Source organism: Arvicola amphibius, chromosome 18 (assembly GCF_903992535.2).
Source record: "Arvicola amphibius chromosome 18, mArvAmp1.2, whole genome shotgun sequence".
NCBI lineage: Eukaryota > Metazoa > Chordata > Mammalia > Rodentia > Cricetidae > Arvicola > Arvicola amphibius.
In genome coordinates, this window is record NC_052064.1 from 31,980,182 (window position 1) to 32,005,845 (window position 25,664).

General features: G+C 45.8%; 1 protein-coding gene across 1 annotated transcript in view; it reads left to right on the forward strand.

Annotated features, from left to right (window-relative positions):
- Cflar (CASP8 and FADD like apoptosis regulator) overlaps positions 1–18,827 on the forward strand; it is a 45,705-nt gene extending 26,878 nt beyond the window's left edge. Inside the window, 8 exon segments of the mRNA XM_038315293.1 lie at positions 1,703–1,757; positions 5,050–5,099; positions 5,829–5,910; positions 16,833–16,871; positions 16,874–17,041; positions 17,044–17,100; positions 17,103–17,337; positions 18,218–18,827. Coding sequence (XP_038171221.1) covers positions 1,703–1,757; positions 5,050–5,099; positions 5,829–5,910; positions 16,833–16,871; positions 16,874–17,041; positions 17,044–17,100; positions 17,103–17,337; positions 18,218–18,569 — 1,038 coding nt within the window. The 3' untranslated portion in view covers positions 18,570–18,827.
- The last annotated feature ends 6,837 nt before the right edge of the window (positions 18,828–25,664 follow it).

Sequence of the window (25,664 nt, forward strand, 5' to 3'; positions counted from 1 at the left end):
GAATATTAAACACTTCTATGAGTGTCTATCATTGAAAAACCATCCCTCCCATTTTATAAGCAGTTTCTGGGAGGACACCAGCTATAGAGGTACCAACTGAGCAACAGACTGGCTGCTAAGGATGGCACTGCCTCACCCACTAACTGAACGAATAGGGCATGTATGTCTAAACCACAGTGACTGTGTATTTGTACTTCCTACAGGGCCGGCCAGGATCGGCCTTTGCCCATCCCAGTATCTCCCGATCTATCTATAAACCACACTCATCTGATTGCTTAGGTACAGTTTTTAATTTGTCCCCCTAGTCTCCGATAGAAGACTAAGTCACAGACAGCCCGGATTTAGGATATTCTGAGCTCTCTCTCCCACTACCTATTGTTATAACTTACACTAACATCCCTAGTTAAAATCCTTCTATGTTTTCACGACTGTGCTTCTGTTCTGCCAATGCAGGTGGCATCCTCCCTGTCCTTGTAGCCTGCTTGGGATCCAAGCATCTCTCTCTTTGCGCTTGCTGTGTCTGGCACGCGACTTGATCTCTCGTTTAGTAGCAGGCATCGTGGCAAATGAACCTGGTAGCTTTCTCACAAGATTTAGGCTCCGATTAAGTCAGGATTATTCCTGGGGGGGGGGGGAGACCATAGCTTGCACACATGTCTCCAGTTTGCACACAGATGTACCCTCAGAAGCAGCTTACTGGATAACGTACTTCCTTCTTGGATAGGAGAGCTAAAGAGGTCAGCTCGTTGTTGAATATACCAGTGGTCAGATGGTGGTAGGAAGTGAAGTCATCTTGCATAGTTCCTGTCATCTGAGAGGAGAGAAGCAGGTCGGTTTATCTCCCAGGAGTGGTTCGTTGCAGAATTACGTGACTGCCGAGAATCACGCCCACATATCACTTACCTTGTAGCCATAATAGGACATCATTTATTTATTTAGGAGTGCTGCAGATTGTATTCGGGCTTTGGAATATAGACATTTATTAATGCTTCTTCTTCTTCTGTGCATGCTAGGCTGTGCTGAGGGTTCTAAGTAATGAACACCCTAAATACCCTTTATGGCTAAGGCCTGTGAGTAAAGTTTAGCATTCAAGAGCACAGGCTCCACCCTCAGCACCCACCTGATGGCTCACAACTGTCTGTAGGACTCAATGCCTTAATTCTGATCTCTATGGACACCCAGCATATACATGCATGCAAAAGTCATATACGTTTTAAAAAACCCTCCTTACCCTCTATATATGGCAGGTACTATTCTATTTTTATCCTCACCTTCGCACACGAAGAAGCAGATAGAGAGGTAAAATGACTTGCTCACACTTTTAGCCAGGCTGCACTTTGCCCTGGTGTTCACGGGAGGCACTGAATGTCAATCTCTGTCCCAGAGTGCTCTGAGTTGGGACTGTTCGAGCACCCATGCTGTACTGCAACAGCTTAGAGCCGTTATGAAGTAGTCTAGTATGCAAGCTTAGTTCCAGCTTCAAAATGCCTTCAGTTCTGACTGGGAGACTTGATCTGATCTCTGACAGTATAGTGTGGAACTGACAGGGTTAACTGTCCCTGCAGTTCATCTTTAGGTAGCTGTGAAGGTGATATTTTTATCCCCCCCACCCCGTGTAAAAATATTGAGCTATTTAAAGAGGTGTAACATAGTGAGCTCCCGACAAAAACTAACAGTGTGACCTTCTTTTTTGTATTTGAAGCTCCAGAATGGGAGAAGTAAGGAACAAAGATTCGTGGAACACCTTCACATTCAAAGTAAGCCCCCCCCCCCCAATCTCTTACAGCTATTCTTTATAAATGCTTCATAGCTTTAGTACAAGGGGCTGAGGTATAACTCAGTGGTAGAACACCTGACTAGTGCGATTGAGTCCCTGGGTTCCATCTCCAGTACCGGAAAAGAAAAAAAAAATCACGCTGTTGTGTCTGGTGGTCCCTGCTTATTGACGTAGCTGCTTGAGAGGCTGGAGCAGGAGGAACTCTTGTGCCCAGGCGTTTGAGATCAGCTTCCTTAGCAATGTGGTGAGACCCTGTCATCTAAGAAAGAGAAGAAGGAAAGGAAAGAAAAAAAGGGGGGGGGAGTTCCATTGTGGGGCTGGTGATTTCCGTTGTCTGCATATTTTAATTAAGCTCCCAAAATGCAGTAAAACACATTCTTCAGGTGAACTCACGGACTCATGTAGCTCCCCTCTGACTTAGCTCATCTAACCTGGATAGCACCCCCTTCATCAGGCGCATAGTAGGCTGTGTTTACAGACGTGTGGCATTTGTGCATCTGAAATGGAGCTATAGCCAGACCGTGCTGACATTAACCCAGCCATGATAGAGAACCACGGGAAACCAAATATCCAGCAGCAGAAAGAAAGGTTAATCTGGACCACCTCTTCCATGCAAAGAAAAGAAAGACGATTAAAATATTGTTCATTTCAATCTATATGTTCTCTTCATTCTTAAAACATCAGCTTGAGTTCTCAGCATTATTTAAATTTTTGTTTGTTTGATGGTTTGGGGTGACTAGAGATAGAACCTTGCTGTGTATACCTGGCTGGGCTGATATTTATGATGTAGCCCAGGCTAGCCTCAAGCTCACAGCAATTATCCCATTTTAATCCTTGCGAGTGCTGGGATTGCAGGGACGTGCTGCGATAGCTGGCTTATAACATTTTTTTTAAAAGCATTTCTTTGCTGCATGGGGACTTTTCTAAAGTGAGAGTCAAGACTCAGCCCTCTATCGGTGAGGTAGCCTGTGCTTAGAGCCAGCATGAGCAGGTCTCTATGCCGTAGTGGAGGGTGGCAGGGCTACCCAAGGGCCTTTGAATCTGCTGTGTGCACGGTAGAGGAACTCAACACGAGTGGGGCAGCCGGAGCGTTTTGAGGGGGCCTTGCCAGTGCAGTTTTCGTAGCGTGCAGGCTCTCTGTGCTCCTGGAAGCTGAGAACCACTTTACCCGGACCAGCCAGATGGTGCCGCTCACGCCTGCCGCTCCCTTCCTAACATTCTTCTCTCTCGGGGTGAAAACTGTTGAGAATGGAATTAATTCCTGAACTGACAGCCTATTTCTTAAAACACTGCTGAGGTGAGGAGTTAGCACTCCGAATGCCGTTGAAAGTGAAAAAAACGGGCCGGGCAGTGGTGGCGCGCGCCTTTAATCCCAGCACTCGGGAGGCAGAGGCAGGCGGGTCTCTGTGAGTTCGAGGCCAGCCTGGTCTACAAGAGCTAGTTCCAGGACAGGCTCCAAAGCTACAGAGAAACCCTGTCTCGAAAAAACAAAGAAAACAAAACAAAACAAAGTGGAAACGGGAGATCCGGCATGCTAGCCAAGGAACGTAAAGCAAACGTGTTATTTCCCCTGTGACCCTAGCATAGGTTGGTCCAGGTAGGTATTCGCGGTCCCCCAAATCTGGTGATACTGTTATGAGAGCCACCTTTCCGCTTTGGACTGGTCTTGGCTCACTAATAAAGGGAAAACCATCCAGTTAAGTTGACGCGAGGGCCATGGTAAACCGTCAGTATATATCTCTAACATACATTTTTTTTAAAAAGTCACAGTTTATTATTTTCTTAAAACTTCTAAATGGACAATTTAGCTTAAAGGGTATTTATTGCTAGTTGTCCTTTAGGAAGCCTGGCTTAGTGGGACAAGAAGACAGCTCAGTTTGGCGAAGTCGCTTTCTAATCAAACACGGAGGGCTGAGTTCAATCTCAGGTGCCCACATCAATGAACCCGAATGTCACTGGTTTGCACACCTATGATCCCAGCACAGGGGAGACAGAGGCAGGAAGAACCCTGGGGCTTGTGGGCCAGTCAGCCTATATGAGGCTGACAAGCTTTTGGGTTCTGCGGGAGGGATTCTGTCAATGAAGAATAAGCCCAAAAAGTGATTAAGAAAAACCACTAACGTCAGCCACTGGCCTCCACCCCCAATCGTGTGAAAGCAGGAGTGCTTGCACCTGCACACACATGCACACACATGCTACACATGCATACACATACACACATGCACATAGAACATGCATACAGACACGCATTCACACCACGCATGCACACATGCACATACACACATATATAATGCGTGCACACAACACACACACACACACACACACACAGGTTCAAAGCTGAGGGTGGTATCACAGGACGGCAATCCTAGCCCCTCATGAGCTGAAGCAGGAGAGAACACAAATTTGAGGTGGGCTCAGCCTGGGCTACATATCAAGAACCCACCTCTGAAGCCAAACAAACTCCATTCCTTTTCCACAAACCTCACAGATTCTGGCAGGGCTGTTTTTTTTCTCCTTCGTCCTATCTTTAGATGTCATTTCTCACTTTGCCTCAGCCTTGGCCACAGAGGATTGAACGAGCAGCCAGGAACAACAGCTCCTCCGCTCGGCACGGACGGTGTGAGCCAGCCCTTTCGTGCTCCAGCACCCAGAGCGCTCCCCCCCTTGTGCAGGCTAATTGAGTCATTGTTGTGGAGCAGAGTTTGCCGTGGGCTCACCACTTTCCAGGCGTGCTGTGCACTGTCTGGCTGCTGACATTTTATTTTATCATCCCCCAGCCTCACGGGAACTATGAAACACTTGGCCATCTGTTCTGTACATAGCACATATACAGAAGCGTTCCCTTCCCGCGTGCTCCAAGCTGTTCCCTTCAGATGCAGTCCAGGGTTTGGGCCCATGTAGGAACACTATTGGTATAGTGAAGTCAGAGTTTTGAATTCTCCTTATCAGGTTAAAACCCTGCCAGCCACCTGTTGGCCATCTGGAAGAGGTCAAGGGAGAGCCCTCTTACACTTGCTTGGCGTGGTTTTTCTACAGAATCCTGGAATAGCAGGGGCTCTTGAGTTTTTTTTTTTTCCAGGCTCTTCCATGTGAGGTTGGAACTTTGGGCTGAGTCTAGCCGGAAAAAGAATAGGTAGTTAAGAAATGAGCAGAAAAAAACAAAAAAACTCAGTCTATGATAGAAAGAACTCAGACAGAATGGGTGTAATTAAGTTCTATCTTGTAAACGATTCTCTCTCTCTCTCTCTCTCTCTCTCTCTCCCCCCCCCCAGGAAAACCAGTGAAGACATCCATTCAGGAATCGGGAGCTTTTTTGCCTCCGGTAAAGAATTAATTCTCTGATGCGGTATTGTATACACAAGTATCTGCTAGAACATTGACATAAAAAAAAAACCAAAAAAACAGCCAAAATGATTTGAAAAATTCTTCGTGACAACTGGGTGCCTGTGCGTAATTCTGAGAACTCATTGGCCAGGAGCCTTGAATATAGCAGAGATTAAAAAAAAAAAAAAGACGTTCATGAATGAACTTTGGAATGCAGGGAAGGTTCCAAGTGGCAGCTCATGTCTCAGCCGGGTTCGCTACTGAGCATACCCATGGGCAGTGACTACCCGGCTTTTGTCTGGGCCGACAACCTCCTCTTAAGAGGAGGTGGTGGAAGGCTGTCATTTGTACAGCTTAGAAAGATGTCTCTTGTTGCTGCTTTAGGCTTCCTTCGGGAAGGCACATGGCCCATCTTTCTTCTCTCTTCCAAATTCTCTTTATTCCGCAAAGCTAAGACCCATGTAAGAGGATGACGAGGCTTATTAACTAAAATTAAGCAAGAGCTAAAGCAGCTGTTTGCCTGAGACACATTTATCGGGAACAGAGGAAAAAAAAACTGGCATTAATGGGAAATACCAGCTGAGATGGACTTTAGGCCATGTATGTTGAGTGACTTCCCTGCCAAAGGGATGCTTAAAACAGTCCAGAAGAGGAGATGGCACAGGAGTGAGACCTAAGGGAGCAGAGAGGTAGCCAGCATCTCTAATTACACCTGCCTTTCTTGTAGCATATACATGAAGAGAGTTACAGGATGCAGAGCAAGCCCCTGGGTATCTGCTTGATCATCGATTGCATCGGCAACGACACAGGTAGGTTGCAGAAGAAGCCACAGGTTAACGGCTTCCCTGTAGCGTGTTCACGAACAAGCAAGTCGGATTTTGTCAGCACGGTAAATACTAGCTGCAGAGTAACAAAGTACTCTCTGTTATGATGTTCGCCTTTTTCTACTCCGTGTGGTCTGTCAGTTGGTTGATTCCATCATCTTGGGGCCTTGGAGTCTTCTGTAGGGTCCTCTATGGATTGACAGATGAGGGGCTAGAGGACTGTGTTCCAGACCAAGAGTGGTGTCCCCTCATCTCTACCTACATTAAAGTGGCTCAAGCTAACTACAGTGGGCATAGATAAACTGGTCCAGCGATTGTGTTAGGAGAAACAGAAGATGAACGTGGGGAGCAGAAGCTAAGTTGTGGCAGTTGGCGTTGTGGTTAGTCTACATGTGCGTCCTGGGTTTTTATTCATCAAGGTCATCCAGGGACATTTATAACGAGAGGCATTCTGGTTTCTAGTATTATCTGGTGTTTCAACTTTTCCATCATGAAGCCCTCACTTGGGGCCATTTAAAGCCACATTCTGTGTTTACTTAGAGGGCCGTGAGGAGTGCTTGAGCCTCGGTGGCTTTGATCTACCTGCGAGGCATCGTCATTTGGATCTGAATTGTTTTGCTCAGTTGTTTGTATGTATGACTGGACTGCTGGTGATAGATCAAGAGGGAAGGAGGGGAACATAGATGCAGGAATAACTTCCCGTTTAATCATGTACTGGTGGCAGTTCACGGCTTTCATGCCTCTCAACGTCCTTAGCATGAGTCAGAGATGACTCGCTCAGAACATTACCATGTGAGAAGAGAGGCTAAGAGAAGGTCAAGTTTAGCAATATGAAACTATATTTCCCAGGATTTCCAGCCACGATCCCACTTCCACATGTCCTATTTTTTGGTAGGTATGAGGAATGTGTCCTTTTCTTTCGCTACCGTTTTTGAACGAAAATGGCCCAATAGACTCGTAATTGAAAGTGTGGCCTTTATCGTGGAGGTGTGGCCTTTTTTTGGTGGTGATGTGTTCACCTGGGTGGGTTTTTGGGTTTCAAAAGTCCACAGCAGCGCCCTACTGCCTGTGGGTCAGGATTGTAAAACTCTCAGCTGCCACCCTAGTGACATGCCTGTCTGCTTCCTGCCATGATGATGGTGGGCTAACCTTCTGAAAATACTGAGCAGGCCTCCAGTCAAATGCTTGCTTTATAAGACTTATCATGGCTTCAGTACAGCGGTAGAGGCCTTAACTCTAAGATACTATTTTTATGGTATTATGTTAGCATTCATATCAGGAATGGGGAAATAGTCTCTTAATGAGTCACTTACTGTTCTAAAGGACACTGTGGAATTGTCCTTTGACTTTTTATTGTAATCAGCCCCGTTTCATTCACCAGGGAATATCTGAGACACACAGCTTCTGTGCTGTCCCTCTGTTTATATTGAAGGACTCACAAAGATCAACCTGCTGTAACCAAAACCACGCCTGTATTCATGACTCCCACCAATTGCCTGTGCTGAGTTCTGTTGCTGTGTCGCAGGACCGGGGCTAAATGCAGACCCTGCATTTCTCCAATTATAGGGGTTGCGTCAGAGTGGGTGCTGGTATATAATTGCCCAGGACTTTAATCACGGCTCTGCCGTATCTTGCTGTGACGCTGGGCTCAGCATCTCTGCTGTAACGTCCCTCATGTGACGGTCAGGAGGATGAGTGAGGTTATACTCATAAAGCGTGTAGGACGGTGCCTGGAACAAGGTGCCCACTGACATTTTTCTTATTTTTTTTTTTTTTTTTGGTTTTTTGAGACCAGGGGTTCCCTGTAGTTTCTAGAGCCTGTCCTGGAACTAGCTCTTGTAGACCAGGCTGGCCTCGAACTCAGAGATCTGCCTGACTCTGCCTCCGAGTGCTGGAATTAAAGGCATGTGCCACCACCACCCAGCTCATTTTTTCTTATTCTTACTCAAAGTTGGTTTAACTTTAGTGGAGACTAAGCCATAACACACCATGGCTCGGCATTAGTATGTTGAGTCTGCTCTCAGATGAGGTTAGAGGAATGGAGGGTCTGAGGGCTACATTAGGGCTCCAGGGTAAGTGGGGCCCACCCCCCACATGCGGGGCACAGAGGAACGGAGGCGGCAGTTACTTCAGAGGCGAACAAATTCAAGTGGAAATCTCAAAAGTATGGAGATACCTGACGTTGAACCTCTGGCCTTAACACATGCGCACACCTTTACTTGTACATATATATCATCGCACAGGCACACACACACACACACACACACACACACACGCTCAATCTCACCACACGCATGTGCACACAGAATGGAATTCCAGGCTGCAGTTCCCCAGTGTCAATCCCTTCCAAGGTCAATGTCTTGAAGGTGGAGTGAGTGGGGCTGGCCCTACAGAAAGGGCAGTTAGGGACGCATCACTACCCCTGCCCCCAGGAGAATCAGGGTTTCTTTTGACTCATGTGCTCTTTTGCCCCCTGAGAGTAAAGCAAATAACTGGACCAGAGGTCACTTATGGTAAGAAACAAAGTGGTATAGCTTTGCTCAAATTGTACAGTGCTCTTGTCAGCTGAGAGAACCCAGATCCCTTGGGAGGCCTTCAGCTGGGCGGGCATTCATCACCTGAAGTAGAAGGACAGGGAGGACAGGCTCCTCACCCACAACCAGCTCCACACCTCCAGCTCTGTGTTCACATGCTCCTCCTGGGACTTTCTACCGAGGACTCTAAGGTAGCTGGGCTCCTGCTTTGGTTGCAAAAACTCTCCGTTGCTTCTTCCCCATATCATTAGCCCTAGAGCCCTCCATCTCGAGTTGTTATGTGGGACTTCCTCTGTTAGGGGAATTTTGCCAACTGGTTAATGGTTAACATCTGGCAGATGTGCAGGGGTTAGATAGCAATCAAGCGGAAAAGATCATTGCCAGTTGAAACCAAGGTTCTGAAAGAAACCAGGAGAAGATAGATGTTCAGAGATCCTCAGATCCTTAGTGTCGTCCTTCTTTGCTTGTGGCAGATACTTTGTTAATGGTGGATACTTTGTTAATGGTGGATACTTTGTCAATGGTGGATACTTTGTCAATGGTGGATACTTTGTCAATGGTGGATACTTTGTCAATGGTGGATACTTTGCTAATGGTGGATACTTTGTTAACGGTGGATACTTTGTTAATGGTGGATACTTTGTCAATGGTGGATACTTTGTCAACGGTGGATACTTTGTTAACGGTGGATACTTGTTAACGGTGGATACTTTGTCAATGGTGGGATACTTTGCTAATGGTGGATACTTTGTCAATGGTGGGATACTTTGTCAATGGTGGATACTTTGTCAATGCTGGATACTTTGCTAATTGGCGGATACTTTGTTAATGGTGGATACTTTGTCAACGGTGGATACTTGTTATATGGTGGATACTTTGGCAATGTGGATACTTTGTTAAACCGGTGGATACTTTGTTAATGGTGGATACTTTGCAATGGTGGATACTTTTGTTAATGGTGGATACTTTGTTATATGGTGGATACTTTGCAATGGTGGATACTTTGTTAATGGTGGATTACTTTGTTAATGTGATACTTTGTTAATGGTGGATACTTTGTAATGGTGGATACTTTGTTAACGGTGGATACTTTGCTGGTGGTGGATACTTTGTTAATGCTGGATACTTTGCTAATGGTGGATACTTTGGCTAATGGCTTGTAAAGAACTTGGGGTTCTAAAACTTGTCTATGAAGCCCATGCCACTATCAACTTTGCACGGGTGGTGGGAGAGGGAAGAGCTCATCTGTGTGTCTTGCTCTGTGTCACCAGCAGCTGAACAAGTGCCACGCACACAGGTGCTCAGTAAATATTTGCTGAAGGGGTGTGGGCGATGGAGTGGTTCCTGAAGGGTGCTTGTGATGGAGTAGGCTCTCCTATAATGTGTGTTTCAAAGCCAGCCCTTTAATAAACATAAATTAGAGTTTTAATAAAGTCTCTTGGACTTATCTCCTCCTTTTAGCCTATCCCTGCCTCACCTCCCGATCAGACTTTTAACTAAAGACCATACAGATTCCCTAAATATTTACCGGTGTATTATTGTCTTTGTCTGGTAAATGCCTACTAAGGATGTCTTACAAACAAAGCACATGCTTGGCCCCATACGGAACACATTGGAGGTGGATTCTGTCTCAGGGCCAGTGAGAAAAGAGGAGGTTACTTTTCGGTGGATTGTTTTTGAAAAGAATCCTCCTAGTCAATGACCTCTTTGTGGGGTGGATCACAGGGCTGAAGGATTTGGCTTCAGTTATGTCTGTTTGGCAAAGTTCAAGCATACGTCTCTGATGTCCGGGCAACTATGCCAGTCACCTAGCAAAGTTTGGGTCTTGGTTGGTGAACTGTGTGTTAGCATGCAGAGGCAAGTGTCTCGAATCACTGGCAGGTAGACACAAGGCCTGGTTTAAGGCTCTGGCTGTCTTGGGGCTTCCTGTATATATGGTAGCATTTGCAGATTTTTAAGAGGAAACATCTTTCCCTCTGCTGCATCTGATATTTTTGTCATGCTTTCACTGACTAAGATGTGTTTTCTAGCAGACACTGCAGTTTCTACTGGGCTGTTGTGTGAAGAGACTTCCCCTTCTGGCAGTGACAGGCTAGGGACTGATCCATGCCTCCTTTTGAGGGTTTTCTTGCTAATGGAACTTGCTGAACCTTGAATGAACATTGTTTTTTGTAGTAACATTTATATAAGAGGAACATTTCTGCAAGGGGAGGTAGAGTACTCACTGTGACCTCTGCTCTTGGGGACAAGGGGGCAAGTCGACATCCAAAAGGGTAGAGGGATTGCTTTGTTCAGAGGAGCAATAGACAAGCCCTTTCCAGCCCCTCCTGGGCTCATGGGGTCAAGTGTCCTGTGGATGGTTTTTCCCTCCTGGGAACAGGAGTGGGTGGTGAGGTATTTTGTGTTTTCTAGGTATTTCTATCCTCTGGGCCCAAGGAGAATTTGTCTTTAAAAACTTAACATTAAGTCAGGCGGTGGTGGTGCACGCCTTTAATCCCAGCACTCGGGAGGCAGAAGGGCAGGCAGATGTCTGTGAGTTCGAGGCAGCCTGGACTACAAGAGCTAGTTCCAGGACAGGTACAAGAGCTACAGAGAGAAACCCTGTCTTGGAAACATTGTTAGTGGAATTTCCCTTTAAGTACCTCATCTCAGCAGCCTCAGTCCAGGAAGTACGGAAGGAATACCGGCCCTGCTGGAATTTCAAAGGTAGTGTGCTCCGCTAGGTTGAGGGTAGCCCCTATGGTTGAGGGTAGCCCCTTTTGTAAGTACGTTAGCACATCGCTTGCAGACAGAGCAGGGATTCACACATGGTAGGATAGGCCTCTTTGGCTCCTGACAGGCTTCACCAGAAAGTGAGCTGGCAGACAGGCATGGAAGGTTTTTGAGTTTTTGCAATGCTGGAATTATGGATAAGGTGTTACGGGTACGTACAACCAAGTACTCTCTCGGCTGTCTTGGGTCTGGTTTGTGTATTCTTGTCTCCTGATACAAGGGAGTCTGGGAAGAATTTACCAGCGGTTGGTTCCGCTTACTAATGAGTCTTAAAAGGTAGTCTATAGCCTTCAGTGTGTGCTCGGGCAGTGATGCCTTAGCTGGGCTAGTGGAGCAAACGCTAAGTTGGATGTACACCACAGGGCCCTGCTCCCACCCACCTGTCACTCCCAACTGTGCCTTTGTTCACCAACATTGTCAGGGGCACAGGTAGAGGGACTTTCCTATCCCTTGCCCTGGGTGTTCAGGCTCTGGCTTAAATCACACCTTTTCCCACAATGCCTGTTCCCGTGCCTGAGACCACACCGCCCTTTGTTTTGATTTGACCCCACTGAACCGTAAGACATTTCAGTCATCCACAGGTACACACATGTTATACTTCTAGAGGACACTGATGGAGTTGTGTGCTCGGTCTGGGTCCCTTATCATAGCTTCTTGTAAGGTAATAAGGGGAGCTTTGTAAAATAGAAGTTTGGGGAAATGGTAATTGTTCCCTGTTGTAAGCCACATTTTGGGGTGACCTCTGTTGCGGTCCGGCCATGGCGGGTTTGTATGTTCCAGGGTAGGGATGTGTGGGTTAGAAATGTTAGGTAGGAGAAAGAGATAAGACATAGAATAGTACCGGGAGGGCAACTCAGTGGATACTGAATACTGAATTTGCCCATGGTTAATTTTCATACGTTTTATACCCCAATAAAAGGGGGGGGGAAGAAGGCAAAGACTGCTTTAACATGACACAAAGAACAACCCGAACAATTGCTTACTTCAATATTTGAGTCATCAAGCCATTATTTCCTGAATTAAACATTCCGATGTTTTGGGCAGGATATGCAGCAAATACACCCTAGACCAAGTATCCTGTAGGCAGCCTCTTCCTATGTCAAACCTCCTGTTTTAAAATGAAGGAGCAGGAATAGGCTTGAATTCTCTGACCTATGGTCAGGGTGGAGTGGATCTGCCTCTGGGGGCCGTCTTAAGGTCCAAAGCACCAAGTAACCACACCCTAGGTCATGGTGTGTGGCCATACCTGTTGTCAACAACTTTGAAAGAGGGAAAAATTAGCTCAGACTCTCTGACCTCCAGCCAAGGTGGAACAGGCTCACGTCTGTGGGTACACAAAGCTGTCCCAGCTGCAGAGTGCATGTATGTACCTTCCTATAAAGACACGTATTTTATGCCATGTGACTGCTTGTCTGCCACATGTCTGACCTTCGTGTTGGCTCAAATGGCCATTTCTCCTTTTCTTCTCAGTTCGCCTCTTCCTGGTAGCTGCTGAGTTTTCTCACTTCCTAGCCCTAGGGGTTTTTCTTTTAAACTCTCAGAGAAATTGATTGTCCTCAAGCCAAAAGAAGAAAAAAAAGGAAGGGATGGAAAGAAGAAAGAAGAAACCTCCTTTAGGATTAGATTGCTCTTGGGTAAAGGCTGAAGACCTGAGTTCAAATCCTTAGGTCCCAAATAAATGCCAACATTTAGTGCAGGTGGCTGTAATCCCAACCCTCCTATGGGGAGACAAGAGATTTTCTGGAAGCTCCTGGGGTGGCTAGCATGATACACGGACAGAACAGCCAAGAGAGCTTCTCCTCAAACATGAGGAAAGAATAATACCCAAGGCTGTCCTGTGACCTCCATAAGTGCACAGACTCAGAAATCCATTTTTGCCTTGTCCTCCTGCCTCTCCTATAAAGTTCGTTAGAGAACTCGCTTTTTCTCCCAGGGTATCCCGCCCACCTTGTGTTGCCTTATGGAGGGCATTCTATAACTGATTGTAAAATAGATCGGTGAAGGGGTCTCTTCTAAATTATTCCATATATTTATTTAGACATCATCAAGATAAGTCTGCTTATTTAAACTCAAATAATTTCTTTAAAAAAGATTTTATTTTTATTTTATGTGTAAGGGTGTTTTGCCCTGCATGCATACACATGTGCACCACGTGTGTGCCTGGTGCCATGGATCTCCTGAAACTGAACTTAAAGACAGTCATGAGCTGAATGGAACTCGGCTCCTCTAGAGGAGCACCCAGTGCTTTTAAATTACTAGCCTCTTCAAATTAATTTTAAATGAATAAGTTGCCTGCACTTTAAACTGAGTTAGCTCTAGAGTTCCTAGCCCTGAGGGTATTTACTGGCAGTCTTGCTTAACTGCAAGACCAGGGAACCTTCCATGGCTTCTCGAAGTTGTTTTCTTTTATTTTGCTGGGGAAGCCTAGCCTTTAACGGCTGAGCCATCTCTCCAGCCCTAGAAGTGTTTTCTAAGAAGCAGTTGTAACTAACCAAGCTGTGGACTAGGAGGGGAGTGGGGTTTCCAGGTGGGAGAAGGGGAAATGGGGCTTCCTGCATTTTGTTGGAGTTTTATTTTCCCAATTTGGCCACCCAACTGTTTCTTCCTCTATTGTAAATCATATAGCAGCTGTCTCAGGGTTTCCACTGCTGCAACAAAACACCATGGCCAAGAGCAAGTTGGGGAAGCAAAGGAACTCAAGCAGGCTGAAATCTGGAGGCAGGAGCTGATGCGGGTGCCACGGGGTGGGAGTGGGGGAGGGTGCTGCTTATTGGCTTCTTCCCCATGGCTTGCTCAACCTACTTTCTGGTAGTACTCAGACATGTAGGTGATGGACCACCCACCATGGCTGGACCCCCACCCATCGCTCTCTGAGAAAATATCCTACAGCTGGATCTCATGGAGACGTCTCCTGAGGCTCCTTCCTCTGCTGACTCTAGCGTCTGTCAAGTTGACACAGATAACCCAATCTTTCTGCCCAAGACTGTTTAGTTTAGAGTAGGGAGACCTCTATCCAAGTCATAAGAAATGTCATTTGCAAAGAGATGGGTGCAGGGTCCTGATTGGGAAGACGACGTGGCTGCATTCATCCTCCTTTAAAAGTAATCGTTATGCCTGGAATAAATGCAGCTTATACACATCTTTACAGAAACCCTACTGGGTTCCGCCTTTTCGTTTAGGCCGTTTGTACTGAACCTGTTTCACAGAGGAATAAACGGAAGCTCTAATTTACTCAAAGTCACACGGGTCCCACCCCTTAGAGTCTATAAATCAGACTGGGCTATGCACTCATCTTGCTGGCCCAAGAAGGACAGGAATGTGTGTGGCCACTCCAGCTGGTATCCTTACCCACCTGGCTTGCCATTTAATAGAGGAAATACGGTGCGCTGCGCGGAAAATGTCAGCTGGGTGACCTTCCCTTGCCAGGAGCATATTAGGAGGACGGTTCAGTTTTGTTCCAAGACCCCTTACAGATCTGGGGTTCTTCCTGCTAGTGTCTGTGGCGTTTGGAACCTTCGCTCTCCCCTCTTGTTTTTGGGGGAGGATTTCCTGCTTTAGAACTTAGATGCTTGTCCTGCCCTTAGGCCCTGTGAGGAAGCTGAGACTCTAAAGAGGAGGTAGGGAGCCCGGACTTAAACTCAGATCTCGTGCGGTTTGTTCTTTTCTGCCTGCGGACTGCAGCGTGAGGGACTCTAGGGCGAAACCTAAGGAGAACGAAGGCGCCGGAAGGCACAGAGCAGCCTCTGTCATACCCGTGCACATCGGTTTGGAAGGAAGCCCCCCTGAGCTTTTTGTCAAGGCTTTCATAAGGAAAGGCTTAGCAGTGAAGAGACTTGAAGAAAATCAGCCAGTACACAAGCGAGGAGGAGTTTTGGAACCTGCGTTTCCCTGTTTACTTCTGCCCCCTAGAGGAGCGAATGTGCCATAGCAAGAGAAGGTGCCTTTTGGAATGAGATTGCCTTGGGACTGCAGTCTGTGACCCAGGAGTCAGCCCTGGGAGCGCTAACAAGAGACGACGTTCGGCCACCTTTCCTCAGCAGAACAATTAAAAAACACAATTAATAGTGAAAAGCAGGAAAAGGGTGTTTTTTCCAAATTGTCACATTTGAGCAAAGAGGTTTGGTGACCTCTATATCCGTTTTCAGGGTCCTGGCATGAAGTTTTTAGGTTTAAAGAAAGGTAGGAGGTGTATAATAACTAAGCTGTCCTGGTCAAAGTCTGGTCCCGTTCACCACTGTTGCCTCCGTTCCGGTCTCCTCCTGCAAATCTATCTTAGACGCTTGTCCTGCCCTTACCCCTGTGAGCAAGCTGAGACTCTAAGGAGGAGGTGGGGAGCCCGGACTTAAACTCACTCTCGTGGGTGTTGGTTCTGCTTTTCCCTTTCCCATGCTGCTGCCCTCTGACTGCAGCATGATGGGACGCTATCGCTGAACCTAAGGAGAGTGAGCTTCAGCCTTTTCCATCTCCCAGGACTGAGGTTCTGGGGTAATTCTCATTCCCTGGGGTCAGATATTTCAACAGTCTGATTTAAGAAGGGATATTTTCTATCTAGGATATTTTCATTTCTGCAAGTGGTTATAGTTCTATGTAGCTTCTCTTGTTTTTCCTGTCCTGGACCCAACCTGGGTATGATTCTGGGCTGTAAAACCTTGCTCACACCCCAGGGAGGTAGCTCAATTGTTCTAGCGCCAGATCTTACAAGGGAAGACCAGTAACCAATAGGTTATCAGCAGCCTGTGGATCACATCACCATTTCCTAAGATGTTTTGCTGATCGTGATTTAAGAAAATCTGTACTTTATATCCTTCAGTGTTAGAGAATAGAATTCATTTTTTAAGGAGAGGCTAAAGAATACAGAATATAACTGCAGACTTAATAAAGATGATTATCACTTCTTACTAATAGGAGAGGGCAAGAAGACTTACTTGGCACATTATTTATTTAATACGTATATAAATCACTCTACAATTAAGTGGCTTAAGCAAACTATTATTTGCTTATCTCCTCCCCGTTTCTGTGGGTTAGGACTTTAGAAACTGCTTAGGGAGGCTGTTTTGTCTTAGGGTCTTTGATGAGGTACCCAGAGTCAGCTGGGGTCAATTGAAGGCAGAGGAGCCGTTTGTAGGCTCATCATTGGCTGGCTGGAAGAAAGCTGATACTGGAGCTTGGGGAGAGGCTTCAGTTTGTCCCCGTAAGTGGTCCAGGACCCCACCTTTGTGTTATGGTACTGGCTTTCCCAGGATCAGTCATGTGAAGGCAAGACAGGGCCAGGAGGAGGCTGTGTCTTTTTAAAAAATCCATTGCTGGGGGCTCAAATGCAAGGCCTCGCGCATGCTAAGCAGGCTTCCTCAACCAGCTGCGCCCCTGTTCACAGGTTCGGGTCCCGTCGAATCTGCTGGTAGCTGTGGGCAGAGAAGGCGGTGCAGTGGGAAATGTTCCTTTGTGAGAAGCCTGGGATATGAACGTCACAGTTTCCTTACTTCTGAATGGGGAGCCTCAGAGCATCGTTACACAGAAACAGAGACGTGGTGGAGGAGCCTAAATAATGCTAGGAGCCTCTGGGCTCGTCTCACTTAGGTGTTTGTTTTCTGTTTTCCCCAGAATATCTTTGCAGGACCTTCACATCCCTGGGCTATCACGTCCATTCTTTCTGTTTCCCAGCGCGGATGAGATAATTAAGATTCTTCACCAGTTTGCCGATCTGCCCCAGCACAGAGACATGACAGCTTCGTGCGTTGTTCTAGTGAGCCGGGGGAAGCCCCAAAGGATGATGGGCGTGGATCAGGCTCCTTCAGGGTTCTCCTTGGATTATGCAAGAGCATATTCATGGGGGACACGTGCTCTCCTCTCAGAGGGAAGCCAAAGCTCTTCTTATTCAGAGCTATGAGGTGTTCAGTAGCCAGCTGGAGACAGCAGCCTGGAGGTTAGATGGGCCAGCAATAAGAAGCTTGGACGCTAAGACCCGCATCCTGGCCCTGTATGGTTCACCGCGAAGCTGACATCTTTGGAGCCTGTGCACGGCAGATGTGTCCCAGCTAGAGCAGCCTTCCAGCTCATCCTCCGTGTACCTGCGGAACCTCTCCCGGCAGCTGTGGAACAAGAAAGGGTAAGCCCAATGCGGGTCTGACTTCCCCTTGGTCCTCGACCATGTGTCCCCTGTTGCCCGGCTTCCAAATGGATTATGACTGCGTCTGCCTGCCACAAGAAAGAGATTTTCCCTATCCCCTCGAGGGTGCTCGGGGATGTGATGAGGATTCAAGCTAGTGTTATCATCTCTTTGCTTCGTTTGAACGTATTTCTTGTACGCTATTAACATTAATTTGTTTACCCTAGGTGTGTATTATAGAGAAAGCACAGTGTGTGTAGTACTGTAGGATTCCAGGGTTGGTGCCCTTGCATAGATACTTCCACTGAGGGTCTTGGCTTCAACAGATAAAGGCACAACTGTAGACATTTTCAATGTTTATTAGGAGAGGTTATTTCCCTAAAGAATCCATTACTTTCCTGGCTTCTAGTTATAATTGAATAAAAGCCACAACATCCTTCAGGTATAAGATGTATTGACCTTTTTATTGACCCCCTAATTACAATGAGCTACTACTCAAAGGCTTGTACTTCTGAGGGCCCTCAGGTGTCTGTCTAGCTTTCTCTCCGTGGCCTGCTGGAATGCTGCAGCCTTCTATAGGAGATGTTTTCAGGGGCCGGGAGCCAGCACAGGCCTTTGACGTCTTCCTGTCTTTGCATAATGTGATCCAGGTGGCTTATCACCTAGCTGGTGTGTTCTCAGTCAAATCTAGCTGTCCTCCGTGGAAGGAGACTTTGCCTACCAGGCCAGAGTGCTGCCAACTCGTTGGACTGTTTGCTAAACATCTTATGGAATACTTAAAAAAGGGTGGGTTTCCAAGAATGCTCACACTTTGCTGGCTCATCTCACCCCCGTTGGCGTTTGCGTGGCATGAAAATTCGCTCTTTCTCTTTCCCTCCAGAAAGCGCCCACTCGTGGATCTCCACGTCGAGCTCATGGACAAAGTGTATGCCTGGAACAGCAGAGTTTCTTCTAAGGAGAAATACTATCTGAGCCTGCAGCACACCCTGCGGAGAAGCTCATCTTATCTACGTGAAAACCGGAGCCCTCTAGGTTCTTGGAGCGTAGGTCTGGGTGGCTTGGAGCTGGCAAACCTCCTGATTGCTTGGGTGCAGGCTCTGAAGGTCATACCTGCTATGGTTCTGGAGCAAGCCCTGCTTCCTGATTCTCTTGTGAACAGGCCTCATCTGTTAGCCCCGGCTATACCACACCACTCCAACCCGCCATGCGTCCCCACTGGGATGGCAAAGTGAGCCTCCTCCTCCTTAAGTTCCTGTGTCAGAGGTTTGGGTACAGTGTGGAGAATGGTAAGATATAATCCATTGCTTCTTGGGTTTATCTACCAAGATGTACTACGTTATTCTAAGAGTATAGTCTGTGGTTCAAGATTTGAACTATGACACCTGAATGTACCTTAAGGAGGAGACTTGCCTGGGTTCATCACCTGTTATTTGGGAAATTGGTTCTGTGTCAGGGTTATTAAATGACTAGCTTATTAAGCTATTAGAAGTCCATTGCCTCATGAACTTCTGGCATTATTGCTCTTGAATTTGAATATTGAATTTGAATTTTTGTGAGCTAGCTTCACATATACCTAGTTCTTTTGAGGCAGGGTTTCTCTGTAGCTTGGAGCCTGTCCTGGAACTAGCTCTTGTAGACCAGGCTGGCCTCGAACTCCACAGGGATCCACCTGCCTCTGCCTCCCGAGTACTGGGATTAAAGGCATGAGCCATCACCGTTCGGCTTTTTTTTTTCAACACAAATTTTATTATGTATGTTTAAAATTTACAATATGATGTTTTGGAGGCGCATAAAGACTGAAAAAGGCCAACCACAGTTAAAACAAATCAGCTACCCTATAATTTCAATATGTTTTCTGTGACAGGAGAGGACTATGTCTATTTATTTATTGAATACTAATGAAACAAGTTTGGAATTGTAGCAACAGTCCTGTTGTACCAGTGATAGGGTGGGAGAGGCCAGAGGATCGCAAGGGCCAATCTCGGGTTTAGTATGTATTAACTATGTGATGAGATTGTGTGTGTGTGTGTGTGTGTGTGTGTGTGTGTGTGTGTGTGTAACCACCTCCCCCACCCCCAGCATCTTACGAAATCTCAGACAGGGTGTAGGAATATGTAGGTCATTGTGCTCCCAGAGAAGCACTGGGAAAACAGGAGTGTTTAAACATGCAGGGTCTCCTGTCTGTCAAATGTGACTGAGGTTATCAGTCCCACCCGGTCCTGCAGTTGTTCAGTCCCAAAGAAATACACAGAGGCCTACATTAATTATAAACTGATTGGTCCAGTATCTCAGATTCTTCTTATTAACTAGTTCTTATATTAGCCCATAATTCGTATCTGTGTTTGCCATGTGGCTCGGTACCTTTTTAGATGAGGCAGTCACATCTGGCTGGTTACCCTGCCTATACTTCCTGCCTGGCTACCGGCCAATCAGCATTTATTAAACTACAATTGACAGGGGTACAGACCATTGTCCCACAGCAATCAAGGTTAGAGGATATGCAACCCATTTTCCTCCCAGAAGACTGGAAAGTGGTGGCTAATGGCCTGGTGACCCCTGCACTGTCTGTACAGCCAGGCCACACTTGCCCCCCCAAAGACCCAAATGCTTATCTTAGTCAGTCTAGAGCTGCTCTCCTCCCCAGACCCGGATGTTTCTCAGTCCGTCTAGAGCTCTCTCCTCCCCAGACCCGGATGTTCTCAGTCCGTCTAGAGCTCTCTCCTCCCCAGACCCAGATGTTTCTCAGTCTAGAGCTTTCTCCTCCCCAGCCGGATGTTTCTCAGTCCGTCTAGAGCCTCTCTCCTCCCCAGACCTGGATGTTTCTCAATCCATCTAGAGCTCTCTCCTCCCCAGACCCGGATGTTTCTCAGTCTAGAGCTTTCTCCTCCCCAGACCCGGATGTTTCTCAGTCAGTTCTAGAGCTCTCTCCTCCCCAGACCCTTATCAGGAAGCGTTTGTTCCCCTGAGTCTGCTTCTCAACTAATCAAGAGAACCTGTCTTTATGGAAGACACTACTTGTACCTTACAAGAATTTTGATGTGTAGTCATGTCTTACGTTTTTGTTGTATACACGGGAGTGAGTTAATTTATCACCAGGAAACTTTTCTACAAATTGTGCTGGTGCTTAGAAAGGCCTAAAACAAAATACTTGGTGTTGAACTCTGGAAGTTTGAGCAACACTGACTACCAAGCCATACTGAACGGATTTCCTCCCGGCCTCAGTGGATTGACATTCTGTTGATCAGGTGTTTGCAGGGGCTCCCCACAAAGAGGAAGTGGACACAAAGCCCACCCTAATCAAGAAATTATGTGCAATAGATGCTTGTGAATAAACAGAAAATCAGTTTCTCCAATGGACTGTCTATCAACCACACTCCAGGGCAGTCCCATGCCCACGAGTAGCTGGCAAACAAAATAGATTCCATTTTGTGTATGTGACCATTTTTTTTCTTTTCTTTTCTTTTCTTTTCTTTTTTTTTTTTTTTTTTTTTTTGGTTTTTCAAGACAGGATTTCTCTGCAGCTTTTTTTAGAGCCTGTCCTGGAACTAGCTCTTGTAGCTGGCCTCGAACTCAGAGATCCGCCTGCCCTCTGCCTCCCGAGTGCTGGATTAAAGGCGTGTGCCACCAACCGCCCGGCTTATGTGACCATTTTTTAAAAAATCTTTTTACTGGCTTTCTTTTTTTCCCCTTTCTTTTCTTTTTTCTTTTCTTTCTTTTTTCTTGAGAGAGAAAGAGAGAACATGAAGTTGCATTAGGTAGGGAGGTGGGAGGGCCTGGGAAGATTAGGGAAGGAGAAATAAGGCTTCATAGGACTGTTGCAGGGATGGAAGTATGAGGTTCTTTACAACCGTTTTTGAACTATGCTCTTTCAACATGGACCTGTGTCCCTTTGGCCGCACTGTGAAGGGGCTGTTTTGGAAGGACCGAATCAAGCTTTGAAATGTTGATGGGGTTTGCAGGTTGATATAGAGAAGAGGAAATAAACCAAGAGGGGAAGCAGATGAGAAAGATGCCCAGTACGATTAGAAACCTTGGGTATAAACTTTAGCTGGCTCACTGTGTAAGTAGCAATGAGTGGTGAGCTAGGAGGTAGATGTGGTCCAGGTGCAGACAACCTTGAGGGCCGACTGTCATGGAAGATACAACAATGGGGTTTTTGATCCTTCTATGTCACCTTCGTACACGACATTAGGTTTCTTTTTTCTCATCGAGTGTGGTTCCACGGAAATATTTTAGACATACTAAAAGGAAATGATATAGAAGTCAATGAATAAGCTTAAATCAAATGACCTAGATATGCACACGAGTGTTCTTATATGACAGCTACGTGTGAAACTATGCTCCACAGCCATAGCTAGCCAAGCATCAGGTCAGTATAGTGATGCTAGGCTACCAGTAGAAAGGAACTTTATGTATTTTTTTTTTAAAAAAAGATAAGAGTGTATGTATAATAAGAACACATATTAATTGCCAGGCTTTTAAACACTGGTCCCAGTTGGCTGTGCTCTTTAGACAGTTGTAGCCTCGCTAGAGGGGGTGTGTCACTGGGGGCAGGCTTTGGAGGTTTCGGAGTCTTAAGCCATTCCCCGTTTGCTCTCTCTGCTTAGATACAAGTGCTTCATCTTCCCGCTTTCCCTCCTAGGCCTTTGCTACACGGTCAAGGACTCTAATCTTTCTGGAACCGTGAGCATAAGCTTTTCCCTTTATAAGTCACTGTAGCCATGGTGTTTATATCACAGCAATTAAGAAGGAACAAATACAGTAGGTGTTGTCTTCACTATTATTTCTTCCCACTTATGGACGAAGCTGACAGAAGCACAGTACTGTCAGCAGCTGCCTAGAATCACCCCCACACCAGGGTCGCTGTAAACAGAGTCACGCTGTGGCCCATGAGACACGGCTTTCCACAGAGTGTTAGGACCTGAGCAGTATGTGTATATATATATATATATATATATTATATATATATATATATATATATCTCAATGCTCATTGCTAATATTACATGAATGAGGGGTATAAAACACAAAATAGCTTGTCTCATATGTTCGTAGTAACTGTTTTTTTTCTTTTGGGGGGGTAAAATCAGAAGCACTTTTCATATGTCAGAAAGAAACCTATCCTACAGTGGTATAGGAATGGCAGGATTGTGGCTGAGGATGTGTCTTGTTTCTGTTTTCTAAATTTTCACCAATACCTGTCTGTGGTGGTCTGAAAGAAAACGGCCCCCCAAAGGGAGTGGCACTCTCAGGGGCTGTGCCCTTGATGGAGGAAAGCGAGTCATTGTGGGGTGGGATTTGAGGTCTCTTTTGTTTCAAGATTCCTCAGCGCTGCTCAGTCCACTTTCCTGTTGCCTTCCTAACCAAGATGTAGCCAGCACCATGTCTGCCTGCACACTGCCACGCTCCCCACCATGATGATAACGGACCTGAACCTCTGAACCTGCAAGCCACCCAGTGAACAGTTTCCTCCTTGTAAGAGTTGCGTGGTCACGATGTCTCTTCACGGCAATAGAAACCCCTAAGACAGAAGTTGGTACCGGGGACTGGGATGTTGCCTGTGATAGGGCCTGATCATGTTTTTGTTTGGAGGAATTTGGACTTTGGTGCTTTGGGTTATGAAAGCAGTGGGCTGATTTAAGTACGGCTCGATGGACCATACAGTAGGAGCAGAACTGTCTGGGTTTGAGCAAGATGTCTCAGAGGAGAATTTTATTTTTATTATTATTATTATAATTTTACACATACCAATCCTTGTTCCCCCTCCTCCCCCTTCCCACTCTTTCCCACTTTCCCCATACCCCAACCCCTATCTGCTCCTCAGCAATGATAAGCCCCCCCCTTGGGTAGTCAACGATTCTGTCACATCACCACACGGAGGCAGGACCAAGGCCCTCCTCCAGAGGAGAAGAATTTTAGTACGTTGCCTAGAAATTGTTCTTGTGATATTTTGGTGAAGAATGTAGTTGCATTTTTGCCCTTGTCTGAAGAGTCTGTCTGAGGCTAACATGAAAAACAGAAAAAAAAATGTGGGCCAAGATGATTTTTTTCCTATGTTATTTTCTAGAAATTGTAGTATGTGTGCATTTTGTAATTGTGATGAATTTTGAATTAATTTTGTAAAAGGGGTAAAACTGAAAAAGCATTTTCCTATTGAATTGCTTTGGTCCTTCTCAAAGGTCCGGTTCCTTACATTTACAGGGTCTCTTTGTGTACTCGGTTGTGTTCTATTGATTCCCTGATGTGCTATTTCAGTACCATGCTGTCTTGATTGCTGTAGCTTTATATTAAAACTTGACGTACTAGATACAAGGGGCTGGTGAGAGTTTGGACTGTGATATGTTTTGTTGTTTGGTTTTGTGGGATTCTTTTCTTTTACAAGGTCTTACCCAGACATGCTAAGACCTGGAATTTATGATACTCTGCCTTTGCCTCCTGGGTGCTGGGATTCCAGGCAATAATAATCCTGTCTTGTTTTAAAGATTTCTCTATTATTACATTAAAAAAAATCTTCTTATTTTTTTTTAAAAAGGTCTGTTGTCTTTAATATTTATCAACACAGCACATGTATGACATAATATCTGTATATCTTCCTTTCATTTATAAGGTCATATCTCATGTTTTTTATATGATATCAAAGCCATCCACATTTTTTCTCTATCTCATCAAAGGGAATAAACAAAACAAAACAAAACCTCTATTGGGTTGCCTTGCCCAGCCTGAATACAAGGGGAGGCACTTAGTCCTACTGCAACTTGATATGCCTTGCCTTGCTTGGTTGACACCCATGGGGAGGCTGCCCCTCTCTGAACAGAAGCAGAGGAGGAGTGGATTGAGGGGTGGGTGGAGAGGAGGAGGGGGTGAGGATGGGAGAGAGGAGGGCGGGGAAATTGTGGTTGGGCTGTCACACGGCCAGAGTCTAGTAAACAGGACTGGGAGTAATTTTGGCTATTTGAACTCTGGGAACGGACAGTCTATGTATAATGTCCACATTTACCTCCATGAACCTTGTGTGTGGTTCATGCTTTACAGAGCAGTTCATCTTTGGATTTTCCTTTCCTTTTTCTTTTTTCCCATTTTGTTCTGACTCTGCTGCCCCCACCTCCCGTGTGCTGTGATGACAGCTTGCACTACCTGGCCTGTTTAAGGACAGGCGAGTATTCTACCACACGAGCTCATCTTAAATCTTGATCTTTCTTTTCTAAAATTTATTTTTATTAGCATCTATTTGCCAAGTATGTATGTGTGTATATATTGTATATACATATATACATATACACATATATGCATATATACACAATACATATATGTATACATACACACATACACATATGTATACATGTATACACACATACATATATGTATACATGTATACACACACATGCATGCATGCATACATACATACACCACACATATATGTCTCCATCCCCCCAGTACCCACTCAGATATTCCTTCTGCTCTCTGGCCAGATCTTTAATAGTGCCCTCTCCTGAATCCCACATATGAGATATTATGAGCTGGGCTTTCTGAGTCTGTTTATTTTGATTAACACAATGATTCCATCCATCTCACTGCAGACGACACAGTTTTGTTCTTTATGACTAAAATAAACCATCTGCATGGAATGTTTTCTTTACACATTGATTTTCGGGGGGGGGGACCCTCAGCTGATTCCCTAGCTTGGGTATTGTGAATATGCCCAGCTAAGCAAGGGTGTGGAGAGATTTCTTTTTATTTTTTCAGGACAGGGTTTCTCTGTGTAGCCCTGGCTGTCCAAGAACTCACTCTGTTGACCAGGCTGGCCTTGAACTCAGAGGTCCACCTGCCTCTCGAGTGCTGGGATTAAAGGAGTGTGCCACCATTGCCCGGCAATGAGAGATTTCTGTAGTAAGTGGAGTTTTATTCTTTTGGATATGTCTAAAGTAGTATGGACAAATTATATAGTAATTTTCTTTTTTTTTCCTTTTTGGTTTTTGAAGACAGAGTTTCTCTGTATAACCCTGGCTGTCCTAGAACATACTTTGTAGACCAGGCTGGTCTCTAACTCAGAGATCTTCCTGTCTCTGCCCTCCCAAGCACCGGAATAAAAGGTGTGTGCCCACCACTATGAAGCAATTTTATTTTCAATCTTAAGCATGTTTTGCGTATGGTTGTATCATCCCCACGTATGTCAGCGCACTCCATGCATGCTTGCTGCCTTTGAAGGCCACAGGAGGGTGTCAGATTCCCAGGTGGTTGTGAGCCACCATGTGGGTACTGGGAATTGAAGCTGGGTCCTCTGGAAGAGTAGCCAGTGCTCTTAACCTGTCTCCTGTTGCTAGTTTCAGT